The 21,041-nt window shown below is 57.6% G+C and overlaps 1 protein-coding gene across 1 annotated transcript in view; it reads left to right on the top strand.

The window, feature by feature from the left end:
* Positions 1 to 2,101: 2,101 nt before the first annotated feature.
* Positions 2,102 to 21,041, top strand: part of NCS1 (neuronal calcium sensor 1) — a 52,779-nt gene continuing 33,839 nt past the window's right edge. Inside the window, exon 1 of the mRNA XM_086324514.1 lies at positions 2,102 to 2,528. Within this exon, the coding sequence (XP_086180640.1) occupies positions 2,465 to 2,528 (64 nt within the window). The 5' untranslated portion in view covers positions 2,102 to 2,464. The remainder of the gene's footprint in view (positions 2,529 to 21,041) is intronic.

The raw sequence follows: 21,041 nt of genomic DNA, 5'->3' as shown, positions 1-21,041 counted from the left end.
TGCGGGGCCCCGCACATAATAGGTGCTCAGTAAATATTTGCTGAGTGACCATTTGTGAATCTGGGAAGCCCCCAGGAGCCTCCCTGCCCCCACAGGCATTTCTGTGCCTGGTTCACGTCCTTTCATGGCATTCGTTATGAGTGTGATTTGGGGACCGCTGTGGGGCAGGCAGGGGAGGAGGGGGTCCCTGAGCTCCCTGAGGAAATGGACCACAGGTTTCCCCTGAATCGAGTACTTTTTTCCCCCTAGTAAAGCGATATCTTTTTAACATTTATTTTTCTGTATTTATTTGGCTGCTCCAGGTCTCAACTGCAGCACGTGGGAATTTTAGTTGCTGCGTGCAAACTCGCAGTTGCAACATGTGGGGTTACGTTCCCTGAGCAGTGATGGAGCCCCAGCCCCCTGCAGTAGGGGCGTGGAGTCTTAGCCCCTGGACCACCAGGGGAAGTCCTTTAACTGCTACAGCTGTCACTGCCATCCTGATCTGCCCCTGGTCCCCGTATTGGCTGCCCCTCCTCCCAGACAGGACACTCGGGCTGGGCTGGTCAGCTCCGAGCCCCTCCCTGGGGTCCATTCTGAGCCAGGCCTTGCAGTTGAGACATCCTGCTCCCAAGTCTAACCCAGGTGCCTCCAACTGTGGGCCCAGATCTTGGGGTCCATGCCCTCCCCACTTTCTTGACAGAATGAACTCCAGGAGGCCAGCAAGTCCTCCTGGGCCAGAGACCCAGGCAAGGCCTTCAGGGGAAAAGCTGGATTGGACATATCTGGAGGGAGGAGGAAGCAACTGGAGGGGCTGGGAAGCAGGATCTCTGTCTCCCCAGTTCCTCTGGGCTTCCCGGATCCCCTGAGGTCTGAACACTGTGCAACATGGGGATGAAAAGAGACCAAGCCCACCACCTCATCCCCTCGGGCCTAAGGGAGGGCCACACTTCCTGCCTCGCTCTGTCCACTCCCAGGCCCCAGCACTGGTGTCCTTCCTCCGAAAGCCCTTCCGTCCTTCACAGAGCTTTGCGGAATGGCCACTGCAAGTCAGGGGCCTTCTAGGTGTTGGAGATACATTTACAGGTAAGACAAGACTCCCTGGGGGGGGGGCAGGGGGCGCGGAGATGGTACTCTAGCAGAGGGGACAGCGAACCATGATGAAAAAAATCTGCTAATGAAATCTGTGATGGTTGCTAAAGAGAAAAACAGATGAAGCTGGGGAAGGGAGAGGAGAGATCCCATCACATTGACATTGGAGATGAGGTGGCTGGGGAAGGCCCTGTAGATGCTCCCTAACCATTCACTTCCCCCCACCGCATCCGTGGCCTCTGTCCACGCAGGTGGAGCCCTGGCTACTGGTCTGGGCCTCAGCTCAGGCCCAGAGAGCCCCTCCACACTGAGGCCGGAGATGCAGAGAAGGCAGATTTGACCCTGTTAAATCGCGGAGGCCCAGCTCCTTGGTGAGAGGGCAGGCCTGTCCCCACCGGCCCTCGCCCTTCTGGCTCATCATACCCCCGGGATGTGCATGTGCCCGAGAGGCGCTCTTCCTGGGACTCAGGCCTCCTTCCCTCCTCCAGGTTTTCGGGGCCTTGAACATGTTCCCAGCCACCCTGCCCCCCTCTCTTTCTCCGGGCTTGGAGGTCACCTTCCCCGGGCAGGTAAGTGCCCCCCGCCACCACACATGCCATCCTGCGGAGCCCTGTGGTCCCCTCTCCCACCCCTCGCCTCATAAGGGCTGGGACCGCGCCGGTCTTGTTCCACGGCATCCCCAGCGCCCCACAAATCCGTGTCGAATGAATGAATGTCTCCGGGCCCGAGCCTCGGCCTCATTCACGTCAGATCTTCCGGGCCCTCCCCGGCCCGGCTCCGCCCTGGGTGGGGTTGGGTGCGGGGGCCGGAGCGCCGCGGATCGCCGCCAGGGAGGTGACGGGGGTGGGGGTGACCTCGCCCTCCCGGCCCGGGGACCGATGAAGCCGGGGGTGGGGGGACGCCCCTCCGCTGGCCCGGCTCGGCCCTCCCCTGGGCCGCCGATCCGCCGGCGCAGGCCCGGCCGGGCGGGCGGGTGCGGGGCGGGAGGTGGCGCCGGGCGCTGAGTGGCGGCTCCGGGTCCACCCCCGGCGCGCCGGTGCGGGCGGGAGGCGGGGAGCGCAGGGGCGGCGGCGAGAGCAAAGCGCAGCAGCGAGCATGTGCCGCGGAGCTCAGTAACCAGGGACGACCGCGGCGACAGCGCGGCCGCGTCGGCGCCCAGCCCAGCGCAGCTCCGCGCCGCGGCGCCCGGAGAGGGCGGCGGCCGGACGGCCCGGGCCTGCCGAGAGGTGCCCCCGCGCCCCGGCCCCGCCGGCCCGGCGCAGACAAAGGCGCGGCCCCGGCCCGGCCCGGCCCGCCGCCCCCCCAACTCCGCGCGCCCCGCCCCGGCCCAGCCGCTCCCGCTGGGTGCCCCGACGGGGTCCGGCCCGGGGCGCGGGGGCCGCGGCCGCCGAGGATGGGGAAATCCAACAGCAAGTTGAAGCCTGAAGTTGTGGAGGAGCTGACCAGGAAAACCTACTGTGAGTGCGCGCGCTGGGACCCCCGCCCCGCGCCCCCGGGCGCTGCCTCCGTCCCCTCGCGCCCCTCCCCCCACGCGCGCCCCCCGCCCCCACCAGCCCGCTCCGCGCCCCCCGTGTCCGCCCCCAAGGGGCCAGCTCCCCGCGAGGCAGCCACCCTTCCTCGGCCGTTCCCTGCTCTGCCCCCCAACGCCCCGGGGCCCTCGGAAGCTCGCGGCCGCGCCCCCAGCCTCACACCTGGCCCTATTGTTCTAGGGCACCCCCTCCCTCCCACCCCGTCTCCACGCGCACCCCGGACGTCTGCCGCCTGTCAGCGTGCGCCGGGCCACCCCCGGGACGGGAGGCAGGCCCCGGCCCCTTCGCGGCCCCCTCCCAGCAGAGCTGTCCAGAAGGGCAGGGATGGGCACTAGCGAGGGGCGGTGGGCCGCGGAGGGGGCGCCTGCTAGCGAGGTGGCTCCGGCTGCGCTGAGCCGACTGGCGGCGGGGCGGGTGATTCATGCATCATGATGCCGCTGCTGCTACTGCCGCTGCCACTGCTGCGAGGTTGGCCTGTCGCCCCCTCCCTGGCCCTGATCGTGTGTTAGGGGGGTGTTGGGGAGGGGTGAGACTTGCCAGAGAGGTGGCGGCAGCGAAGGGTCCTGGGCGCACTCTTGGCTGCAGGACTTCCAGGCTGATCTCTCCTCTGGCGCTGATCTCTCCTCTGGCCCTGATCTCACCTTCCTGGCTTCCACCTCTACTTGCCAGACTGGGAAGTGGGTTTCTGCAGCCCCAGGTGATCTGGCCCGACGCATCCTGTAACCATCTGGGGCACCCCTGAGAGGAGGGTCTGCCCATCTCAGATGTTGCTAGGTCTGTCCCAGTGTGTCTCTCTCCACTTGTCCGACTCCACACCTCTCCAGTTCGCTCACATCTCCAGTTTCTCCATCCTAGACTTCTCCCTTCCCTGCAAGCCTCTGGGAGATACCCCTGGCACGCCAAGGGTTAATGGCGCTGGGTCCTGACCCACAGAGGTTCTCTTTTGGGGGATTTCAAGAAAGACTGCTGAGGGGTGGGGAAGGGCTTCTGCCTGGATCTGACTGGGAAGGGGGCAGAGATTCTGGGCTTGGGTTGGAATTCAGAACCCGTACCTGGGCAGCTGTGTGGATCCGGCAGCTCTGCGCCGTCCCTGGAGGTGGCAGACTGACCACCAGCTGCACCGTTGATGGAGGCTCCGCTTCTGGTGGTGCATTGCACAACCTCTGCTCCCCGCCCCCCAACCCCATTCCGTTGATCTTCTGAGCACGTTTGCAGGTCTGCCGGAGCCCACACTTCCAGTCCGTGCCCCTTGGTCCCCATGTGCTTGGAATGAAGGGGGCTTTCCTGAGTGGGAGCTCGTCCGCTAGAGGTACTGGCTCTTCTCCAGTGGAATTCTGCAGCACTGTGCTCACATCCCAGCAGCTGCTCCTCAAAGGGAGTGAGGCTTGGAGGACTCCATCCTTATTCCTCTCATCCTCTTTCCGAGCTGGGCAGGTGGTCCTTTCCAGTTCGGCTGCGGTTTTGTGAGGTTTGCTGGGCCTTCCTGCAGGCTCCATCTGGATGTGACCCATAGCTGTCAGCAGGCAGGCTGCACGGGGGGTCTTTCCAGGCAGAGAGCACAGTGGGCTTCAAAGGAGGGGTGGGCTTGGGTGCTCCAGGGTGTCTCCGTCATGGAGGGGAGCGGGGAGGTCCTGTGAGCTGAGTGAAGCCCAGGTTCCTGCTCCTGGAGCGCATCACGCAGCACGCTCCTTGCTTTGCTAATGCATTGTCTTCACAGTGGTCCCAGGACCCAAGATCCCACAGCAACCCTGTCACCAGGCGATGCCAGGACTTGAACCCAGGGCTGTCCGGCTCCCAAGTTATGCCCTTCGAGAGACCTCAAAACTCACCCTGAGAAATCCAGAGACACTTCTCCTCTTTCTGGTTTCTAAGTTCACGTTGGTAGACTCAGATGGGAAGGTTCCTGGGGAGGTCATTTTGTCCACTCCCCTCTCTCTGGGCAGATCTAGCAAGTTCGGAAGAAGTTGAGTCAACAAGGCCTTGTTGGGAACCAGCCCCGTGGTGCTGGGCCGGGCCGGGCTATTTTTAAAGGCCTTTGGAGACCTGGAACAGTTTCGCTGAGGGAGTGAATGAGCTGGGTACTTTTTCTCAGGATCTCTTACTGGGTTTGGGCTGACGGAGATGGTGGCGGGCTAATGGGCCTTCTGTCTGTCTCCCTTGCCGGTGTCCACTCCCCTAGGGCAGGCCCTTCCTTCTCTGATTGTGCTGGCACTTAGTAGGGCCACAGGTCTCTATTGAATGAAGAACCTCCCAGCAGGAACAGCAGAGAAAGCCTCCAGCTGGTTCTAAAGCCCCCAGCTGGGCCTCCTGGTGACAGGGCGTGGAGCCATCTGCTCTTTGTTCAAGGGATTCTGTGTTTTGTACAGGGTCCAGAGAGGAGCACTTAGGGAGGACTCTCAAATGTCAGAATCTCCTGGAGAGCCCCAGTTAAATACCAAGGTGCCCGGATCTGGTTGCTTCCCAGATTTCCGATTCTCAGAGTCTGAGCTGGGCCCAGGCATTTGTCTCCTTGACAAGTGTCTGTCATGCAGACCTTGGTTCCGAGGATTCCGGGCTCAAGACCCACAGCTGGTTCTGGGGGTCCCAGCATGTGTCAGCATCACCTGGTGGCCTAGGTCACCACCTCGGGTGACCCACAACCCGCTGCCAAAGGCTACAGGGGACCCCCAGGGGATCCCCAGATGTTCACGCCTCAGTGCCAGCTGCCATCCTTGGTGGGGAGTCTCCTGTTTTTGGAAGAGATGATCTTGGTGGTGTGTGTGTGTGTGTGTGTGTGTGTGTGTGTAAGCAGGAGGCAGTCTTGAAGCTCCCACTATGCGGCCCTCCCTAGGCACATCTGGATTCAGCCTAGCTGAACCGCTTCATCATTCAGCCTTGACACTGCAAAGCAGACTTCTTTCCTCCCCTGCATATAAGAATTTGTAAGTCATCAGCACCCCGTAACCCAATCCTCACCCCTTTCCGGCACAGTTCACATCCAGGGGCAGCAGGGGGTTTGCGGGAGGTGCAGGCCCTGCCCAGCTGGGACTCATCGAACAGTGCTCGGTGTGGCCAGCGGCCTGGTTTCTATGAGGTCTGGCCTGCTCGTGTCCAGCTTGTTGTTAAGGCTGTTGTCAACCCTGTGTGCCCAGGCTATGGGACAGGCCAGCTCTTCACCTAACTGAGCCTCAGTTTCCTCATCTGCAAAATGGGTGTGCTCATGGTACCTGATTCCGAGGGTATGTGACAAGGCAACAAGATAATTTGCACACAATATGATACAAGGTGAATGGTTGTTGCTATTTAATCGCTCAGTTGTGTCTGACTGTTTTGTGACCTCATGGACTCTAGCCCGCTAGTCTCCTCTGTCCATCGGATTTCCCAGGCAAGAATACTGGAGTGGGTTGCCATTTCCTTCTACAGGGGATCTTCCTGACCCAGGGATCGAACCCGCGTCTTTTATGTCTCCTGCGTTGGCAGGTGGATTCTTTAACTCTGAGCCAGCTGGCTCCTTAACATGTGACACACACTTGTCAAGGATTTAAGGATACATGTTAGTGATCATAATTAATGCATTGTTTTGACTATACAGTTCGGCTTCATCCTGAACTGGTCGCAGATATATCTTGTGGGCAAAGTACCTCTCATCTCTCTGCAGAGGAATCTTCCATGACCCTGGTCTTTGTGCCTGGCACTCAGGGGGCATAGAATGATGAGACTTTTGGTTGGCCCGAGTCTTAGCAGGTTCTTGTACCCGCAGCAGTCTCCCTGCCCCCATCCCCAGCACTTGTTAATTTTGAGGCTGCCCTGATCTACCATTCCCTGAATGCTCACTCTGTGCCAGGCCCAGAGATGGAAATGTGAATGAGAGAGATGTAATTCCTGCCCTCAGGTGGAAACCAGGCAGGTCATCCGGAAATCTGAGCTTGTGGGACTCAGCCATTTGTTGTGATCTGAGCTGCCTCCATTTAAAGGCTTCTGGACCCAGGCCAGCCGGTTCCAAGAGGCAGAAAGCTCCACCTCTCTCCCCCTTTATTCTCTCCTCACGGTGCTCACTGCTCTCCCCATGGACCCTCTTTCCAAGACTCAAAGGAGGTCACCTCTCCCTCCATTCTTGGTCGCCAGCCTGGAGTCTCTTTGGCCTTTTCCCTGATGCCCAGAATGTGGAGGGAGGAGCAGCTGGCTGGGCTTTTGGGGGAGCCAGCAGCTAAGGCCTCTGCGACCCAGAGCAGAGAAGGGGATCCCAGGTCTGGTTGAGAGATGCTGGTTGTCACCAGTCTCTCTGGCTTTGGGAAGGATCCAAGAGGGTCCCTTCCTACAGGGTAAGGGATACTCTCTGAGGGTCACTTCCCCCTCCCAATCTGCTTGGCCAGAGAGAGCAAGACATTGCTGTGGGGAAGGCAGGATCTAAGATAAATGAGCGAGTCGGGGTGTGGACGGCCCCACCACCAGGCAAAGGATAAGCCACTCAGGACAAGGAAGGCCCTTAGGAAGGAAGGTGGCTTCTGCAAACCCTCTGCATCCTGTGTGCATGCGGGTAAGACCCAGGAGGCTGCTCCCTGACTCCACTGAAAACTAAACAGAGCACCAGCAGGAGGAATCGAGGTTAGACTCTTAATGCTGGGCTGGGCCTTTGGGCAAGAAATATCAAGTCCGTTGTAAACTCCGTATTCTGGAGAATGGGGCCGGGTCCTCATTCACGCTCTGTGACCTTGGGCGAGTCGCTCACCCTCTCTGAGCCCAGTTTGCTCATCTGCAATACCTGCCCAAGTGACTCTGTGGGTCTAAAGGGGAGAGGGCTTTGAGGTCCAAGCGTGGGCTGGAGGGGAGTGGGGGGTGTTTAGCCACAGAGTCTCCGAGAGGGCCGTAGACCCCAGGGGCCGGATGTGCTGGGGTTCTGGTCCTTTCCTTGGGCAAGCCTCATGTCCTGGGGCCTCACTTTCCTCTCAAAAACAGACATCACAGGGGCCCCAGAGTCAGAGGATTTAGCACGCTGCCTGGTTCTGGGGGGGACCCTTTAAACCTCTCCCGGACGTAGCTGGTCCTTGGAGGCAAGTCCTTGTCCTCCTGAGCGGGACAGTCTCACTGGTTTACATTCTGTCCCTTGATGAGAGAAACAGAGGCCAGGGAGGGGCAGGGGTGCCCCCAGGGCCCGGGCCACCTCCAAACACCTCTTCCGGCTTTCTGCCTCCTCCAGCTCCATCTGGCGCCACCCCCACCCCAGAGAGTTCTGGCATCTCACATCTCACAGTGTCAGGGAAAGCTCTTTCTCCTGGTGGCAGCCTCGGGACTGGACCCAGCCTCCTCTGCTCCCAAGGCCAGGCCTGAGCCCCTCTGGGGCCGACATAGCCGGCCAGTGCACGGGGCTCGTGCCATCCCTCATCCAAAGACCATAGGAAGGGACTTGGACATTTTCTGAGATGGGTAGGATGGGAGTCCATGGATGGAGGTGGTGGAGACATTAGATTTGGGTTTAGATATGGTTTTAGCACATAGTCCAATGAATGGAGGGCTTCCCAGGTGGCTCAGTGGTAAAGAATCCGCCTTCTAATGCAGAAGATGCAAGAGACGAGGGTTCGATCTCTGGGTCGGTAAGACCCACTAGAAAGGAGATGGCAACCCACTCCACTACTCTTGCCTGGAAAATTCCATGGACAAAGGAGCCTGGTGGGCTACAGTCCATGAGATCGCAGAGTCAGACGCTACTGAGCAAGCATCTTTACCTTTTATCAGTGAGTGGATTGGAGAAGAGGGTTGCAATCAAAGTCGTGTGATTGTGGTGATAGACTGGGGGTTCATCAGAGGAGGTGGTGTTAAGACAGATCCTACATATATTTAGGAGGAAGACTCAATAGGACTTGGTACATAGGTTTCATTACCTTGTGAATTTGAGATTATATACTCTTTAACTTTTAAAAATCTGACAATTGTGAATGTTTGCCCACATCATTAACTGCTCTTCTAAAACATGATTTTTAAATGATGCATCATATAAGTGCAGCATATTTTATTTAATCCCAGGCCGCTGGACAGGTAGATTGCTCTTTTCTCCCCAGTGTAAACAGTGCTATGACAACCATCTTTGTACCAAATCTTGGCATAAACATCTCTGTAGTAAATTTTTGCACGTGTCTCTTCTTGAAGATAAATTTCCCCAAATGAAGTTGTGGCATTACAGGCTGGGAACATCTTAAAAGGCTTTTGATTGAAAAATTGTTCAGTTGCTCTCCACAAAGTATCAATATGTTCCCATTTATATTTTCAGCAAAAGTGGATGAGGGAGTGCCTATTTCACTGTATTCTTGCCAGCACCGAGTATTATTCTTTTCTTAATAATTGCCAACTTGATGAAGAAAAAAGTAGCTCGCTATTTCAATATTCATTTCTTTGATTACTATAAAATAAAATCCTGGAATCTTTGAGCTAGAGGAGACTTTGGGGTCAGGCAGTTCAATGTTCTCATTTTACTAGCGGACCAGTCGAGTACCTGAGAGGTGAAATATCTCTCCCAAGGCCACGTGGCAAATACACAGGGCAGGAACCTAGGATGGCTCATTCCCGTCGGGTCCCTCCCACGGTGCCATGATGAGTTGGCCTTTGGGGTAGAGATGAGGATGTCATTGAATTTGATGGGGTTCATCTTGTCCTAAATCTCTCTTGCTCTCAGGAAAGGAAAAACAAACAAACAGAAATTAAAAAGAGATTCCTTCTTACTGTCCTTATGAGATGAAATAGTTGGTATTGCATGTGGCCTATCTACCAGGGAAGAAAGTGAGAGTGTTAGTCGCTCAGTTGTGTCTGACTCTTTGCGACCCCATGGACTGTAGCCCGCCAGGCTCCTCTGTCCGTGAAATTCTCCAGGCAAGAGTATTGGAGTGGATTACCATTCCCTTCTCCATGGGATCTTCCCGACCCAGGGATCAAACCTGGGTCTCCTGCTTTGCAGGCAGATTCTTTACCATCTGAGCCACAAGGGAAGCCGGGGCAGAGATCATCATAAATTAACATTTCAAATTTCTAGATAATGTGAAATTGGGGTCAGATTCCCAGCCAGGGATGGGACAGCAGAGTGGTGAGGGCTCAAGCGTGTGTTGGCTGTGTTTCCCCATGTATCTCTGAGCTCTGGGTGCCTGGTGTGTGCCCATCAGCAGGCACAGGAATCGATGCCAGTAAGTGCCAGTAATTGACCTCACGGGATGGAAGCTGATTGGCCATCAGAATCAGGGGACAGTTCATGGCCACCCCCCTGGGAGGTTACGGGGTAGAGTGTCACGGGCCCTTGACTGAATTGGGAGTAAGTGGCAAATGCAGAAGACTTCCGTGTTTGGCCTGGCGGGTTGGTGGCTAGATTGTTCTGGGAGGTGGGGAGGGTAGGCCGGCTCCTGAAGGCTGGGTTTTAGGATCCTGCGTGGACGTGGGCCTGGGGGGACTGGAGACACATCTGCCTGGGGTTCTGTCCCAGAACCGCTGCAGCCTGGACAGCGACTGGAGTCGCTAGCCCCTTCTGGGCCTCGGTTTCCCTTTCTGTACGGTGTTCAGGTTGCCGGATGGTGGGACTTCCTTTGGGGAAGTGCCTCCCATCCCCATCCTGGACCCCAGGGATGGGATGTGCTTGGGCTCCGGCGTCTGATGACTTGGCTTGGCCACAGGCACGTCCTTCCTCTACTGATGCCTCCGTTTTCTCATCTGTGAGCTGGGGATCATAAGTGAAAGTGAAGTTGCTCAGTCATGTCCGACTCTTTGCGACCCCATGGACTGTAGCCTACCAGGCTCCTCCCTCCATGGGATTCTCCAGGCAAGAGTACTGGAGTGGGTTGCCATTTCGTTCTCCAGGGGATCTTCCCGACCCAGGGTTCGAACCCTAGTCTCCCGCATTCTAGGCAGACGCTTTAACCTCTGAGCCACCAGGGGATCATAAGCCCCCCATAACACAGGGTGTTGTGTGTGAGGTCAGACATGGCAGAGACACTGAGTTTGGTGGCTCACTCGGTGCTCCCTCTGAGTGCGTCACTGGTGACGGGGGGCCCGTGAGCAGTGACTCGTGGGGATCAGAAGCTGTCGCCACGGCAAGAGTTGGGCCTTAAATCACGTCTGTGGGATGCAGGCCCAGCTTAGGGTTCACATGTTTGTCACCCACTCCTCCTGGGAGCTCTACGTGGTCCCCGCTTTACAGATGAGGAAACTGAGGCTCAGAGGGGACTGCAGCTGGCCCAGGGCACACACCTGGTGAGTGATGCAGGCGGGGGGTGTGGGGGAAATTGACTCTGGGCCTGGAGGAGGGGTCCTGTGCGGCTGGGGGTGGGGGTGCGCCGAGACGCTAAGGGCATGGGTGTGGGTGAGCGTGAGTGACTGTGGGTGCCGGGAGTGGGTGTTCAGCCCTGGCTCACGTGGGCACACACCGAGTGTGAGTGATGGGGTCGTGGCGTGTGTCAGGAGTGGGTGAGCGGCATGTCGGTGTGTGTGAAGGCAGGTCTGAGCAGGTTGTGATGTAGGTGTGCAAGGAGAGTGGGGGTGGGGGCACTTGGGTGGGAGGCAGAGACAAGCTGGGGCTGGGCCAGAACTCATTGCTCAACTGCCTGCCCCAGGGCCAGGTGACGTGGCTGCCACGTCTCTCCCTTCCTGCCCTGGCCTCCAGGCTTCGGTCTCTGGGAGCCCCCTGCCCTCGAGCCGTGGGGAAATGTCACTGGGAGGAATGAGAGTAAGGATGCATCCTGGTTTACCAAGTGGACACTCAGTGCCAAGCATGCTGAGTACAGAATTCCCTCCTGTGTTCTCACTGCAGTGAGAACTATTGTGTCCATTTTACTGATGAGGGAAACAAGGCCCAGGCAGGTTCAGGGACATGCCTAAGACCGCCCAGCCAGTCAGCGGCCAAGATGGGGCTCAGGCTTAGACTTAGACCTTTGTCTTGCCAATGCCATGCCCTTCCCACCCCGGGCCAGCGTCCCATCTCTGTGAGCCTTATAACCTTGGAGCTGCTGCTGAAGGTAGTGAGCGTCCCATCAGTGGAGGCATTCAAGCAACTGCCAGAGTATCAGACATTGCAAGGTGTTCCTGGATGCCTGGGCCGGATGGGAGGTTGGATGGTGGGGTGGTGGTAGCATCCTTCCAGCTGGAAACACACACAGCCCTACTGATCTTATTTATTTTTGATGGTGCCGTGTGGCTTGCAGGATCTTAGTTTCTCCACCAGGGATTGAACTCATGCCCTTGGCAGTGAAAGTGTGGAGTCCAAAGTACTGGGCCGCCAGGGAATTCCCAGCCCCACTGGTCTTGCTGTTCTGATTTCTGCAGGGGACTGGAGGCAGCTGCGCTTGGCTTCCTCTGGGGCAGAGCTGAGACCTGCAGGCAGGTGGCAGGAGAAGGGCTGGGACGAGTCCAGGGAGCCCCACCAGGAGCGTGCATGCAGTGGGCAGGGCCGCACCCCCGTCTCTGAGGCTTTCTTAGCTCTGCCCCATCCATGGGGGGGGCCTTGGGTTCTGACCTGTGTGGACCCTGTGCTGACCTCAGGGAAGCCTCCCAGCCTGTGAGCTCTGGAGCAGAGCACCCCACTGTGCAGTGTCCCCTGCTTTCAGGGAGCTTACAGACTGGGGGCTGGGAAGCTGATCGGGGGCAGCCTGAGGAGGGGCAGCCCAAGGTGAGGCCGTGGAGGCCCAGAGTGCCCCGGTCACCCTGCCCTGCCCTGGCCCTGCCTGGCATGGGTGGGGTGCGTTGGGAAGTGTCTGTTGGACCAAGGAAGACGCGGAGTCCTCCCGGGGGCTCACAGGCACAGTGACACAGAGGACCGTGGGGTCTGGAGGCCAGGTCGCAGGGCCCTGGGTCACCGTCTGCGACTTGAGAGCTGGGACACATCTGGTGGATTTAGGGCTTTGCTCAGTGCCCAGCCTGGAGCACAGTGCAGGCCTGTGTGTGCTTCTGGAGAAAGCTTGGTTTTCCCAACGTGCTTGTCCACGTGTTGCTTTGTTTTGCTCCTCCGATGACCCGGGTGGGACCCATCTGTGCCCCAGCCCTGCCATCTGATGGGGGCGGGGAGTTGCCAGGGAGTCAGAGTCTGGGATCCCCCTTCCAGCCCATGACTTGCCGTGGCCTTGGGTGGCACTTCTCAGGGTCTCCATTCCCCATCTGTTGCACTCTCAGTAAGATGGGCCTTTTCTCAGCGGCAGGGAAGCCTGACTGACCGTGCCCCCAAGGAGGCCGTGCTCCCTACCTTGGGAGCCCAGCAGGGTGCTCGGGACGGGTGCGGGCCAGCTGCTGGCTCCGGCACTCCTGCTCTCACGAGGTGGCCCCGGAACCTGGCGGGGCGTCCGGGCCACACTGAGCTCTGGACTCCCTGGCAGGGGAGGAGGAGGAGGGCAGAGGAATGTGGCTTTGAGGAATGTTTAACCCAAGGCAGAAATAGCACTCTGCTTTTTTTTTTTTTTTTTCATTCCAAGCTTGGGTTTTCAGCTAGGAAGTGGGCTCAGAGTGCCATTCTCTCTTTCTTCAGCCTCTGGCTCCCCGACTGCTCTAGCCTTCGGGGGCAAAAAGTGGCCTCTTTTTTTTTTTTTTTTTAAACTGGGAAGCTGCTGTGGGAACCAGAAAGGACCCTGGATTTGGAGGAAGGCAGAGTTGGTTGGGTTTACATCCCCGGTTCTCTATTTCCATTGAAAAAGACCCTGATGCTGGGAAAGATTGAGGGCAGGAGGAGAAGGGGATGACAGAGGATGAGGTGGCTGGATGGCATCGCCGACTCGATGGACATGAGTTTGAGCCAACTGTGGGCGGTAGTGAAGGACAGGGAAGCCTGATGTGCTGTAGTCCATGGGGTCGCAAAGAGTCAGACACAACTTAGTGACTGGACAACAACAACTCCATTTCCCAGGCCTGTGGTCTTCGCACCTTGACACCTGCTTTCTCTTCTAGGGGTGGGGGAGGAAATAGGATCTGAGATCCAGTGACCTGGTGGAGGCGGGGGAGGGGACAGGATTTGAGATGGCTTGTCAGTAGTGTCAGGAGTTCCCCCTCAGGGACCAGCCAGGCCTGGGTACAACTCCCAGCTCCTCTCGTCAGCTTTGCGATCTTGGCCAAGCCCTTTCTTATGGAGCCTCCTCACTTCATCTGTAAAATGGGCCGGTGACGATAGCCCCGCCTCCCGGGGTGGTGGATGAAATGAAGGTGGAAAACATTGGCCAGAGGGCCTGGACATCCTAGACTCGAAACCCTTCTCTGAGTCCTGGGGGGCTCACGCGTAAAATGGGAAAACGCCCCCCACTGCGGGCCTGCAGCCAGGTGACATGAGGGTCCTCGCCAGGGATGAGTGCCCACTAGGACAGCTTTTCATCTGACCCTCCCATTTGTCTCGTTCCTCTGACCCCGGGACCCCCCACCCCCGCCCACACTCGGCTTAAACCAGCGCCCAAGTCCCCTCCACACAGGTGCCCTGGGCCCAGCCAGTGCCTGCCCCAGATCTGGCAATGAGAACACGTGTAACCCACCCTACTTCCATCGGGCTGTGGGCACCTTGTGGATGCGACCGCGTCTGGTCTCACAGTTCACTGCTCTATCCCTGGTCCTCGGACAGAGCCTGGAATACGTTTGTCAAAAGGAAGGAAACAAACCCATCAGCTCACACGCTAGTGGATGAGGGACGTTTCTTCTCATCCATCTTCGTCTTTGATATTCCTTTGCCTGGCCTCCTCCCACCTCCTGGCCTGGGTGATAGGGGGCTTGCCACACCTTGGGGAGAGGTGGGCCTCAGAAGGTAGGTGCTGGGAGGCTGGGCCTCAGCAGGTCAGGCCTAGCGAGGACCCCAGCCCCTCTCTCCTGCTGGGGCTGGGGAGACAAGGAGGGGGTCCAGCCAATCAGCTCAGCCCCTCCTTTGAGGCCCCTCCTGCCACTGTCTCTTTGTAGGAACCACAAGATTCCTGTTCAAAGGCAGGAGATGGGGCTATTTTTGGCACTGTGGGGGAAAAAAAAACGAATGCTTCCCTTCTGTTCAAAAATATATGGTGTGTGTGCTGGGCAGGCGGAGAGCTTGGCGGAGCTCAAAGCCTCTGCTGGCAGGGAGGGGGTCCTGCCCCAGGCCCCTGTGGCCCTGCCACTCTCCATGGCTCGCTAGCCCACATGGCCACGTTGGGCAGCTATTGTTTCCTTGCTAGGCCTGAGCGGAATGGGATCTTAATTAAAACCAACAGTAGTCATCAAAATAAAGGAAAGGAGCCTGCTAGCTGCTCCCACCTTGATGCGTGTTTCCTCTGCCCTGGCTCCGTGGAGGGGGCTGGGTGGTCATGAGAAGCATTCTGGGCACATCTCTGAGAAGGAGGGCCAGCCCGCCGTGCGAGAACGGGTGGAGGCCCTGGGTGCCCCTGTGGGCGAATCTGGCCAAGGGCATCCCTGGGCCACTATGCTACCTCTCACTCCCCAATCCAGAAAGTCATGGGAGTGCCAAGACATAGGGTAGATTGGATGGATGGATTTCTGGCCCTCCTGGTATTCAGTTTGGCAGGGAAACAAGATAGAGTGTTGTGCGATGCAACGCGAGTCCACCGGGTCTAGGGTGCACCTGGGAGGGCTTCCTGGAGGAGGCAGTGTTTTAGGAGGGACGGTTACCACGTACGGATGCTAGAGTTGAACCACAAAGAAGGCTGAGCACCAAAGAATTGATGCTTTCGAACTGCGGTGCTGGAGAAGACACTTGAGAGTCCCTTGGACAGCAGGATCAAACCAGTCAATCCTATAGGAAATCAACCCTGGATATTCATTGGAAGGATAGATGCTGAAGCTCCAATACTTTGGCCACCTGATGCAAAGAGCTGACTCATTGGAAAAGACCCTGATTCCAGGAAAGATTGAGGGCCAAGGAGAAGGGGCGACAGAGGATGAAACGGTTGGATGGCATCACCGACACAGTGGACATGAATCTAAGCAAGCTCCGGGAGATGGTGAAGGTCAGAGAAGCCTGGCGTGCTGCAGTCCGGGGGGTCGCAAAGAGTCGGACAGGACTTAGCAACGGAATAACAGCAAGGGGAGGGTTGCCAGATATGCTAAACGGTTATTCGTTGTTTATGTGAAATCTAAATTTTGATTTGCTCACTTTGGCAGTGTGACCCGAGGGAGACGTAGGAGCTGAGAAGCCACGGGAGATCTGGGGGGAGGGGTGGTTTATGGGAGATGCTGGGAGTGTTTCACAGTGAAGGAACAGTGTGTTCTGGGTCCGGAGGCATCAAGCTGTGGCAACTTGGAGGCCCTGGAAACCCGAAGGAGCAGGGGTGGGAGTATAGAGGGGGTGCCCCGGAGCCAGAGGCCGATCGGGGAGCCCTTCCGGGAAGCAGCTGACCAGCAGGCAGGGCTCCACCCAGAGGCCACACTGGCGGGGCCAGCCTTGGGAACCGGTGAGGACACGGGGTGCAGGGCAGGAGAAAGGGGGCCCGCCTTGGCCGAGGAGGCAGCAGCGGGTGCTCAGGGGCATGGTCCTGCCTCTGGTGGGTTCTGGTGAGGCTGGCGGGTGTGCGGGTGTGACTTTCTCGGAGTCCAGGACAATGAATGACCCACTCATAGCTCTTAAAGGGCCAGAGCTGGAGTCGGAACCCTCAGGGCCGCGAACCCTGGGCTCCTGGGGCTCCACCCTCGCAGGCCCTGGGATGTGTGCCCTGGAACCCTTGGGGGCCCCTGTGATGAAGGCCAGCCCGCATATCCCTTCCTTTCCCAGGACTAGGGACAAAGCAAGTAAGTGGGGGCTATGGGTCAGAGGAGGCAGAGACCATGTGCCCCAGGACAGGGTGGATAGGCGGAGGGTGACTATCCGTGGCTCTTTTTGCCCCCTCCCCTCCCAGGTGCTCATGTTATCAGCCCTGGTTCTGCCCTGCCTTTGTGTGTTGTGACATCTTTATTAATGATAGTAGCAATTGCTACCATTTTGGAGTCTTTGCTGTGCTCCATCTGCCTGGATCATAGGCTTCTTCTTTTAAATATTTAGTTGGCCGCATTGAGTCTTAGTTGTGGCACGTGGGATCTTCAATCTTTGTTGCGGCAAGTGGGATCTAGTTCCCTGACCAGGGATCGAACCTGGGCCCTCTGCGTTGGGAGTGCAGAGTGTTCGCCACTGGACCACCAGGTGTGTCCCATGGTGCTTCTTCTGGCTTAGTGCTTTGTTCCTCTTGAATGTTCCCTGGCCCCTTCTGGTGGTCCCCAGATCTCACCATGCTCTGAACTTTGGACATCAGCAGCCCCAGTGCTGGCAAGCCCTTTCTCTCTGCCTGCTGAGGTCTGGTGGCCTTTATAGGTCAGTGTAAGGGCCCCGTCCTTGGGGAGCACACCCTGACCCCTACTTGGGTCAGTTTCCTGCTTTACATGACAGATAATTAGACAGCCCTGTAGTCCCCTGCTGTAGGTCGGAATCTACAGTTCCATCAGGGCCTTAGAGGACAAGGACTGGTGTCTAGGTCACTGTTGCGTTCCCATATGAGTGCTCAGAAATTAATTGCTGGATGAACGAAGGGGTGAGAAATCCTGTTTGTTCCTTCTAACCACCCTGGAAGGAAGGTTTTGGCACCACCACCACTATCCCCATTTTATAGGTGAGGAGACTGAGGCTCAGAGAGGTGAACTCGGTTTCTCAAGGTCACATAGGAGCTAAAGAATTAATTACTCGACTCAGAAATAGACCCTTCCTGTTGGCCAGGTGCTTCAGTCCCTCCTGCAGCCTCTGACCTCAAACCCAGGTCTCCTGCATTGCAGGCAAATTCTCTACCAGCTGAGCCACAAGGGAAGCCCCTGACCTTGGCAGGTGCTTGGAAAATGTTCGTGAAATTGGGCTGCACCAAATCCCTGAGCACTCCACTCTGCTCTGAAATGTTTGAGAGGTTCTCCCCCAGGAGTCCTGAGAAAATCTCGCATGTCAGCCTTTCCTCAAGGTCTCAAAGGAAGCAGAAGGTGTGGTTCGCATCCCTCAGGATCAACCACTCTTCTGGAAGATTCAGAGTCTGTCAGTAGAGAGGACTTGAACCAGGGAGTCATTGGAGTCTTACCTTGGTGTGTGTGTGCGTGTGTGAGAGAGTGAGCGAACACATGTGTAGTCACCAAGGTCAGTCCATTATTAGCCAGAAATAACTGAGTTTCAGACACTAAAGGTAGGCATGTCTCCTTTCCAACTTACCCACCTAAATCAAGCATAACGCGTGCCTTCTACAAGGACGAACACGCGCAGAGCGTCCACTGTGTGTCGGATGCTGTTCTATGGTTGTGATGTGGGCAGACCCAGATCCTGCCCACAGCTTCAGCCACTGGGGAAGGACAAACTTGGAAGATACAGGCATTCCTTGTACCGTTTCTCTGATGTCACTGTTGTGAACACTTTTGCCAGTTCCTTCTAGCCTCTTCGCTATGTATGTAGGTTTTAGCACGCTCAGTTTTCAGATGAGGTTCAGAGAGGTTAACCGACTCATTCAAGGATGCACAGCTGGGATGCGGGAGAGCCGGGATTTGAACCTGTGTCAGTGTGCCTTGGTCTGGTTCCCTCATCAAAGCAAGTCATTAACAGATCAGCAGATACTATGGACTTCTGCTTCCCAGCCCTGGTGGCCCTTTTCTGGGGATTCAGAGAAGCCAAAGATTCAGGGGGACAGATGGTGAAGTGCAGGAATCAGGCAGCATGTTAAGCAAGGTTATTCTCAGAATACATCTGTGTGATGTTTCAAACACCGCACTTCCGGACAAATTCTGCTGTCACTCAGACCCTGGTTCTGGCTCCAGCTCCACTGCAGGCTAACTTTGGTCCTTGGGCAAATGGCTTTTCCCCTGGGGTCTCAGTTTCCTGATCAGTATAATGGGGATATTCAGAATCCTTGCCTCACAGCATCATTTGGGCACTGGATGAGCTTCAGGCATGAGACGTTCCTTGTCTAGGACACACACACAGTCATGCCTGATATATGGCAGCTCTTTCATCTTGCTATTCCTGGAAGCCACGAGACAAATGACATCTTCCTGCAGTTTGACTTGAGAACATTTTGGGAACAGTTATTCAACTTACATAGAAATTAAAATCAGTGCATTTTGAAACTTTAATTTTAAAGCAAAACAAACATCTGTAAATGATGAAATAGACTGCAAAATCTGTTTGAACTAAGAAAAATTTGAACTAAAACACATGACTTGAGATACACCTTTTTTCGGTGATTTCCTGGACCCTGCCCCTCTCTCCTGGGGTGGGGGGCCCTGGCCCTGTTCCCTTAAGGGATCTGGGGAGGGCACCTTTGGGGAGACCTTGGAAACCTACCTGTGAGTGGGTCCGAGTGAACATTCCTATTCCATTTGTCAGAGGAGAAAACTGAGGCTTGGAGTGGGAAATGAATCACAAAGATTCAAGCTCTTTGGGAAATCTGAAAGCCAGAAAGATTACAGCATCCAGGAGAAAGATGGGGTTTGGGGGCCTTAGTCTCCAGGAGAGGTAAGGGGCACTTTGATGGGCAGGAGCTGCTGCTCTCCAAGTCTCATGCACCCCAGTGCCTGGCCCTCAATAGGTGCTTGCAGGAGGCTTGCTGTGGCCTGGGGGCACAGGGTGGGTGGCTCTCTTCTTGGAGATGACCATCTCCAGGCTAAAGCCTTCTTACCTTTGGGCTCTGGAGTCACGTCGACCTGACCTCCCACCTCCACTCCTCCACTACTGACCATGAACGTGACCTGGGACGAGGGCCTTTGCCTCTTGTGAAGCCTGGGCTGTTGGGGACCCTTCACCTCTCAGCATAAGGGCTGGTACAGCCCGAGAACTCAGCCAGTGGGGTGGTCTGGAGCTCAGGGAGGAACCTGAGGGGCCACGTGGGATCAGGGGCCTCTGAACTGGGATCTGAGTGGCCTGAGCAGCCTCTCAGGCCTGGGTTCCCTTGAGGGCTTCTCCTCTGTGCGTCCAGTCTTAGCCCGGGCCCCACCGCCTGGCTCCGCTAGCCACTTGTGCCATCCTGCCACAACCGCAGTGAGACCCCTGACGTTTTCTGCCGATACCGTGACTGTTGGCATGCGAGTCCATGGCTCCATGTGGAGCACTCATCACTTGCTGGGCTCAGCGCCTTCAACCTCTTCTTGTTGGCTGCAGTAGCAGCCCTGTGATGGAGGAAGAAACCACAGCTCAGAGAGGGGACTGCACTGACCGGGGTCACACATAGTGGGTGGACCCGTCCCCGCAGTGGGAGAGAGCCCAGCTTCTTTGGGGCCACGGTCAGGGTCCTCCAGGCCTGAGTTCAGGGTAGCAAAGAACAGGTCTGGGAGCCTGGGGCCTGGCTGGGCCCCTCCCCGCCCGAACCCACCCTCTGTGGTCAGGGAACTGACATTTACTCCGGGTTCCTGAAGTCAGGGGGCCCCGGCGCTCTCCCCAGACCCCCCAGTGGGCCCTTTGGCAGACGAAGCAGCCCCAGGACTGCTCAGTCATCCTGCCACCCGGCACCCTGATCCCTCTTAGTGTGGAGGATGGGGGCACCGTGAGCGGGTAAGGAGCAGGGGCCAGGAGCGGTCAGAGCTGGGTCAGCTCATGGGTGACTATAAACGTGGCTCCCTGCACACCCCAGGAGCCTGGGGTTCTGTGAGGGTCTCCGGAGTCCCACGTGGAGGGCAGGGTGCAGGGCCGGTGGCTGTAATAGTGGCTCACGGCTCTGGTCTTTATCTCCCCAGGGCTGACAGTCTGAGGCCCTGGGTCCTCCCCCTCAGCGAGCCTGCACAGAGGGTGCAGGGTGGTGAGGCAGGCGGGGGAGGGGGGCCCTGCAGGGAGCCGTGGGCCCCCACCAGCCGGAGCTCAGCCAATGAGGGTGGAAATAGCCATGGGGGCCGGGCCGCTGCCCCCCACCCTTGGGGAGGTCTGAGCGGGCTGGGCTCTGGGAGACTGGCTCCTTCTGGGTGAGGGCGAGGGGCTCCCGGAGCGCCCGGGAGTGCTGGGCGGGAGGCCTGGGCGGGAGGCCAGGCCTCCTTCCTGATGAAACTCAGGCTGGCCCTGGAGCCCAGCTCCCCCGCATCTGGGCATTTATGGAAAATAGGTGCAGGGCGGGCTGGAGGGCACCCGGTCCTCTCTGTGCCCAGCTCGGTAGAGGCACGGTCCGATCTCATTGCAGGGCTATGGCAGTGGGAGGCACGCCTTACTCTCCTCTAGCGGCGGCTCTGCTGGAGGGTCCGTGTCAAGGATGAGCCCGCCTGCCGCCCCTGGCCAAGGTCACCAGGTCATCTGCTCCAGGGCGGGTGCTCACCCTGCAGTCTCCTCTCAGCCCCCTCCTGGTGTTCCCGCATGGGGCCTCCTGCCTGGGGGCCTGTGAGCCTCCATGGTCATTGACTCGTGGAGGCGTGGAGGTCTCAGGAGCCCTCCCCCCGCCCCTGCCCCCGCAGAGGGGAAGCCACAGGTGGCCCCAGGTTGGGGGCAGCCACGATTCGTCTGCTCCTCTCTGGAGCACCGGGATGTGCCCATGGGGTCTATGCGGGCTCACCCCAGGACCTGTATGTGACTCA

This window comes from Bos grunniens, chromosome 11, assembly GCF_055505025.1.
Source record: "Bos grunniens cultivar Pamir isolate PY7600 chromosome 11, Bosgru_T2T1.0, whole genome shotgun sequence".
Classification (NCBI taxonomy): domain Eukaryota; kingdom Metazoa; phylum Chordata; class Mammalia; order Artiodactyla; family Bovidae; genus Bos; species Bos grunniens.
This window is presented reverse-complemented; position numbering and strand designations above follow the sequence as displayed.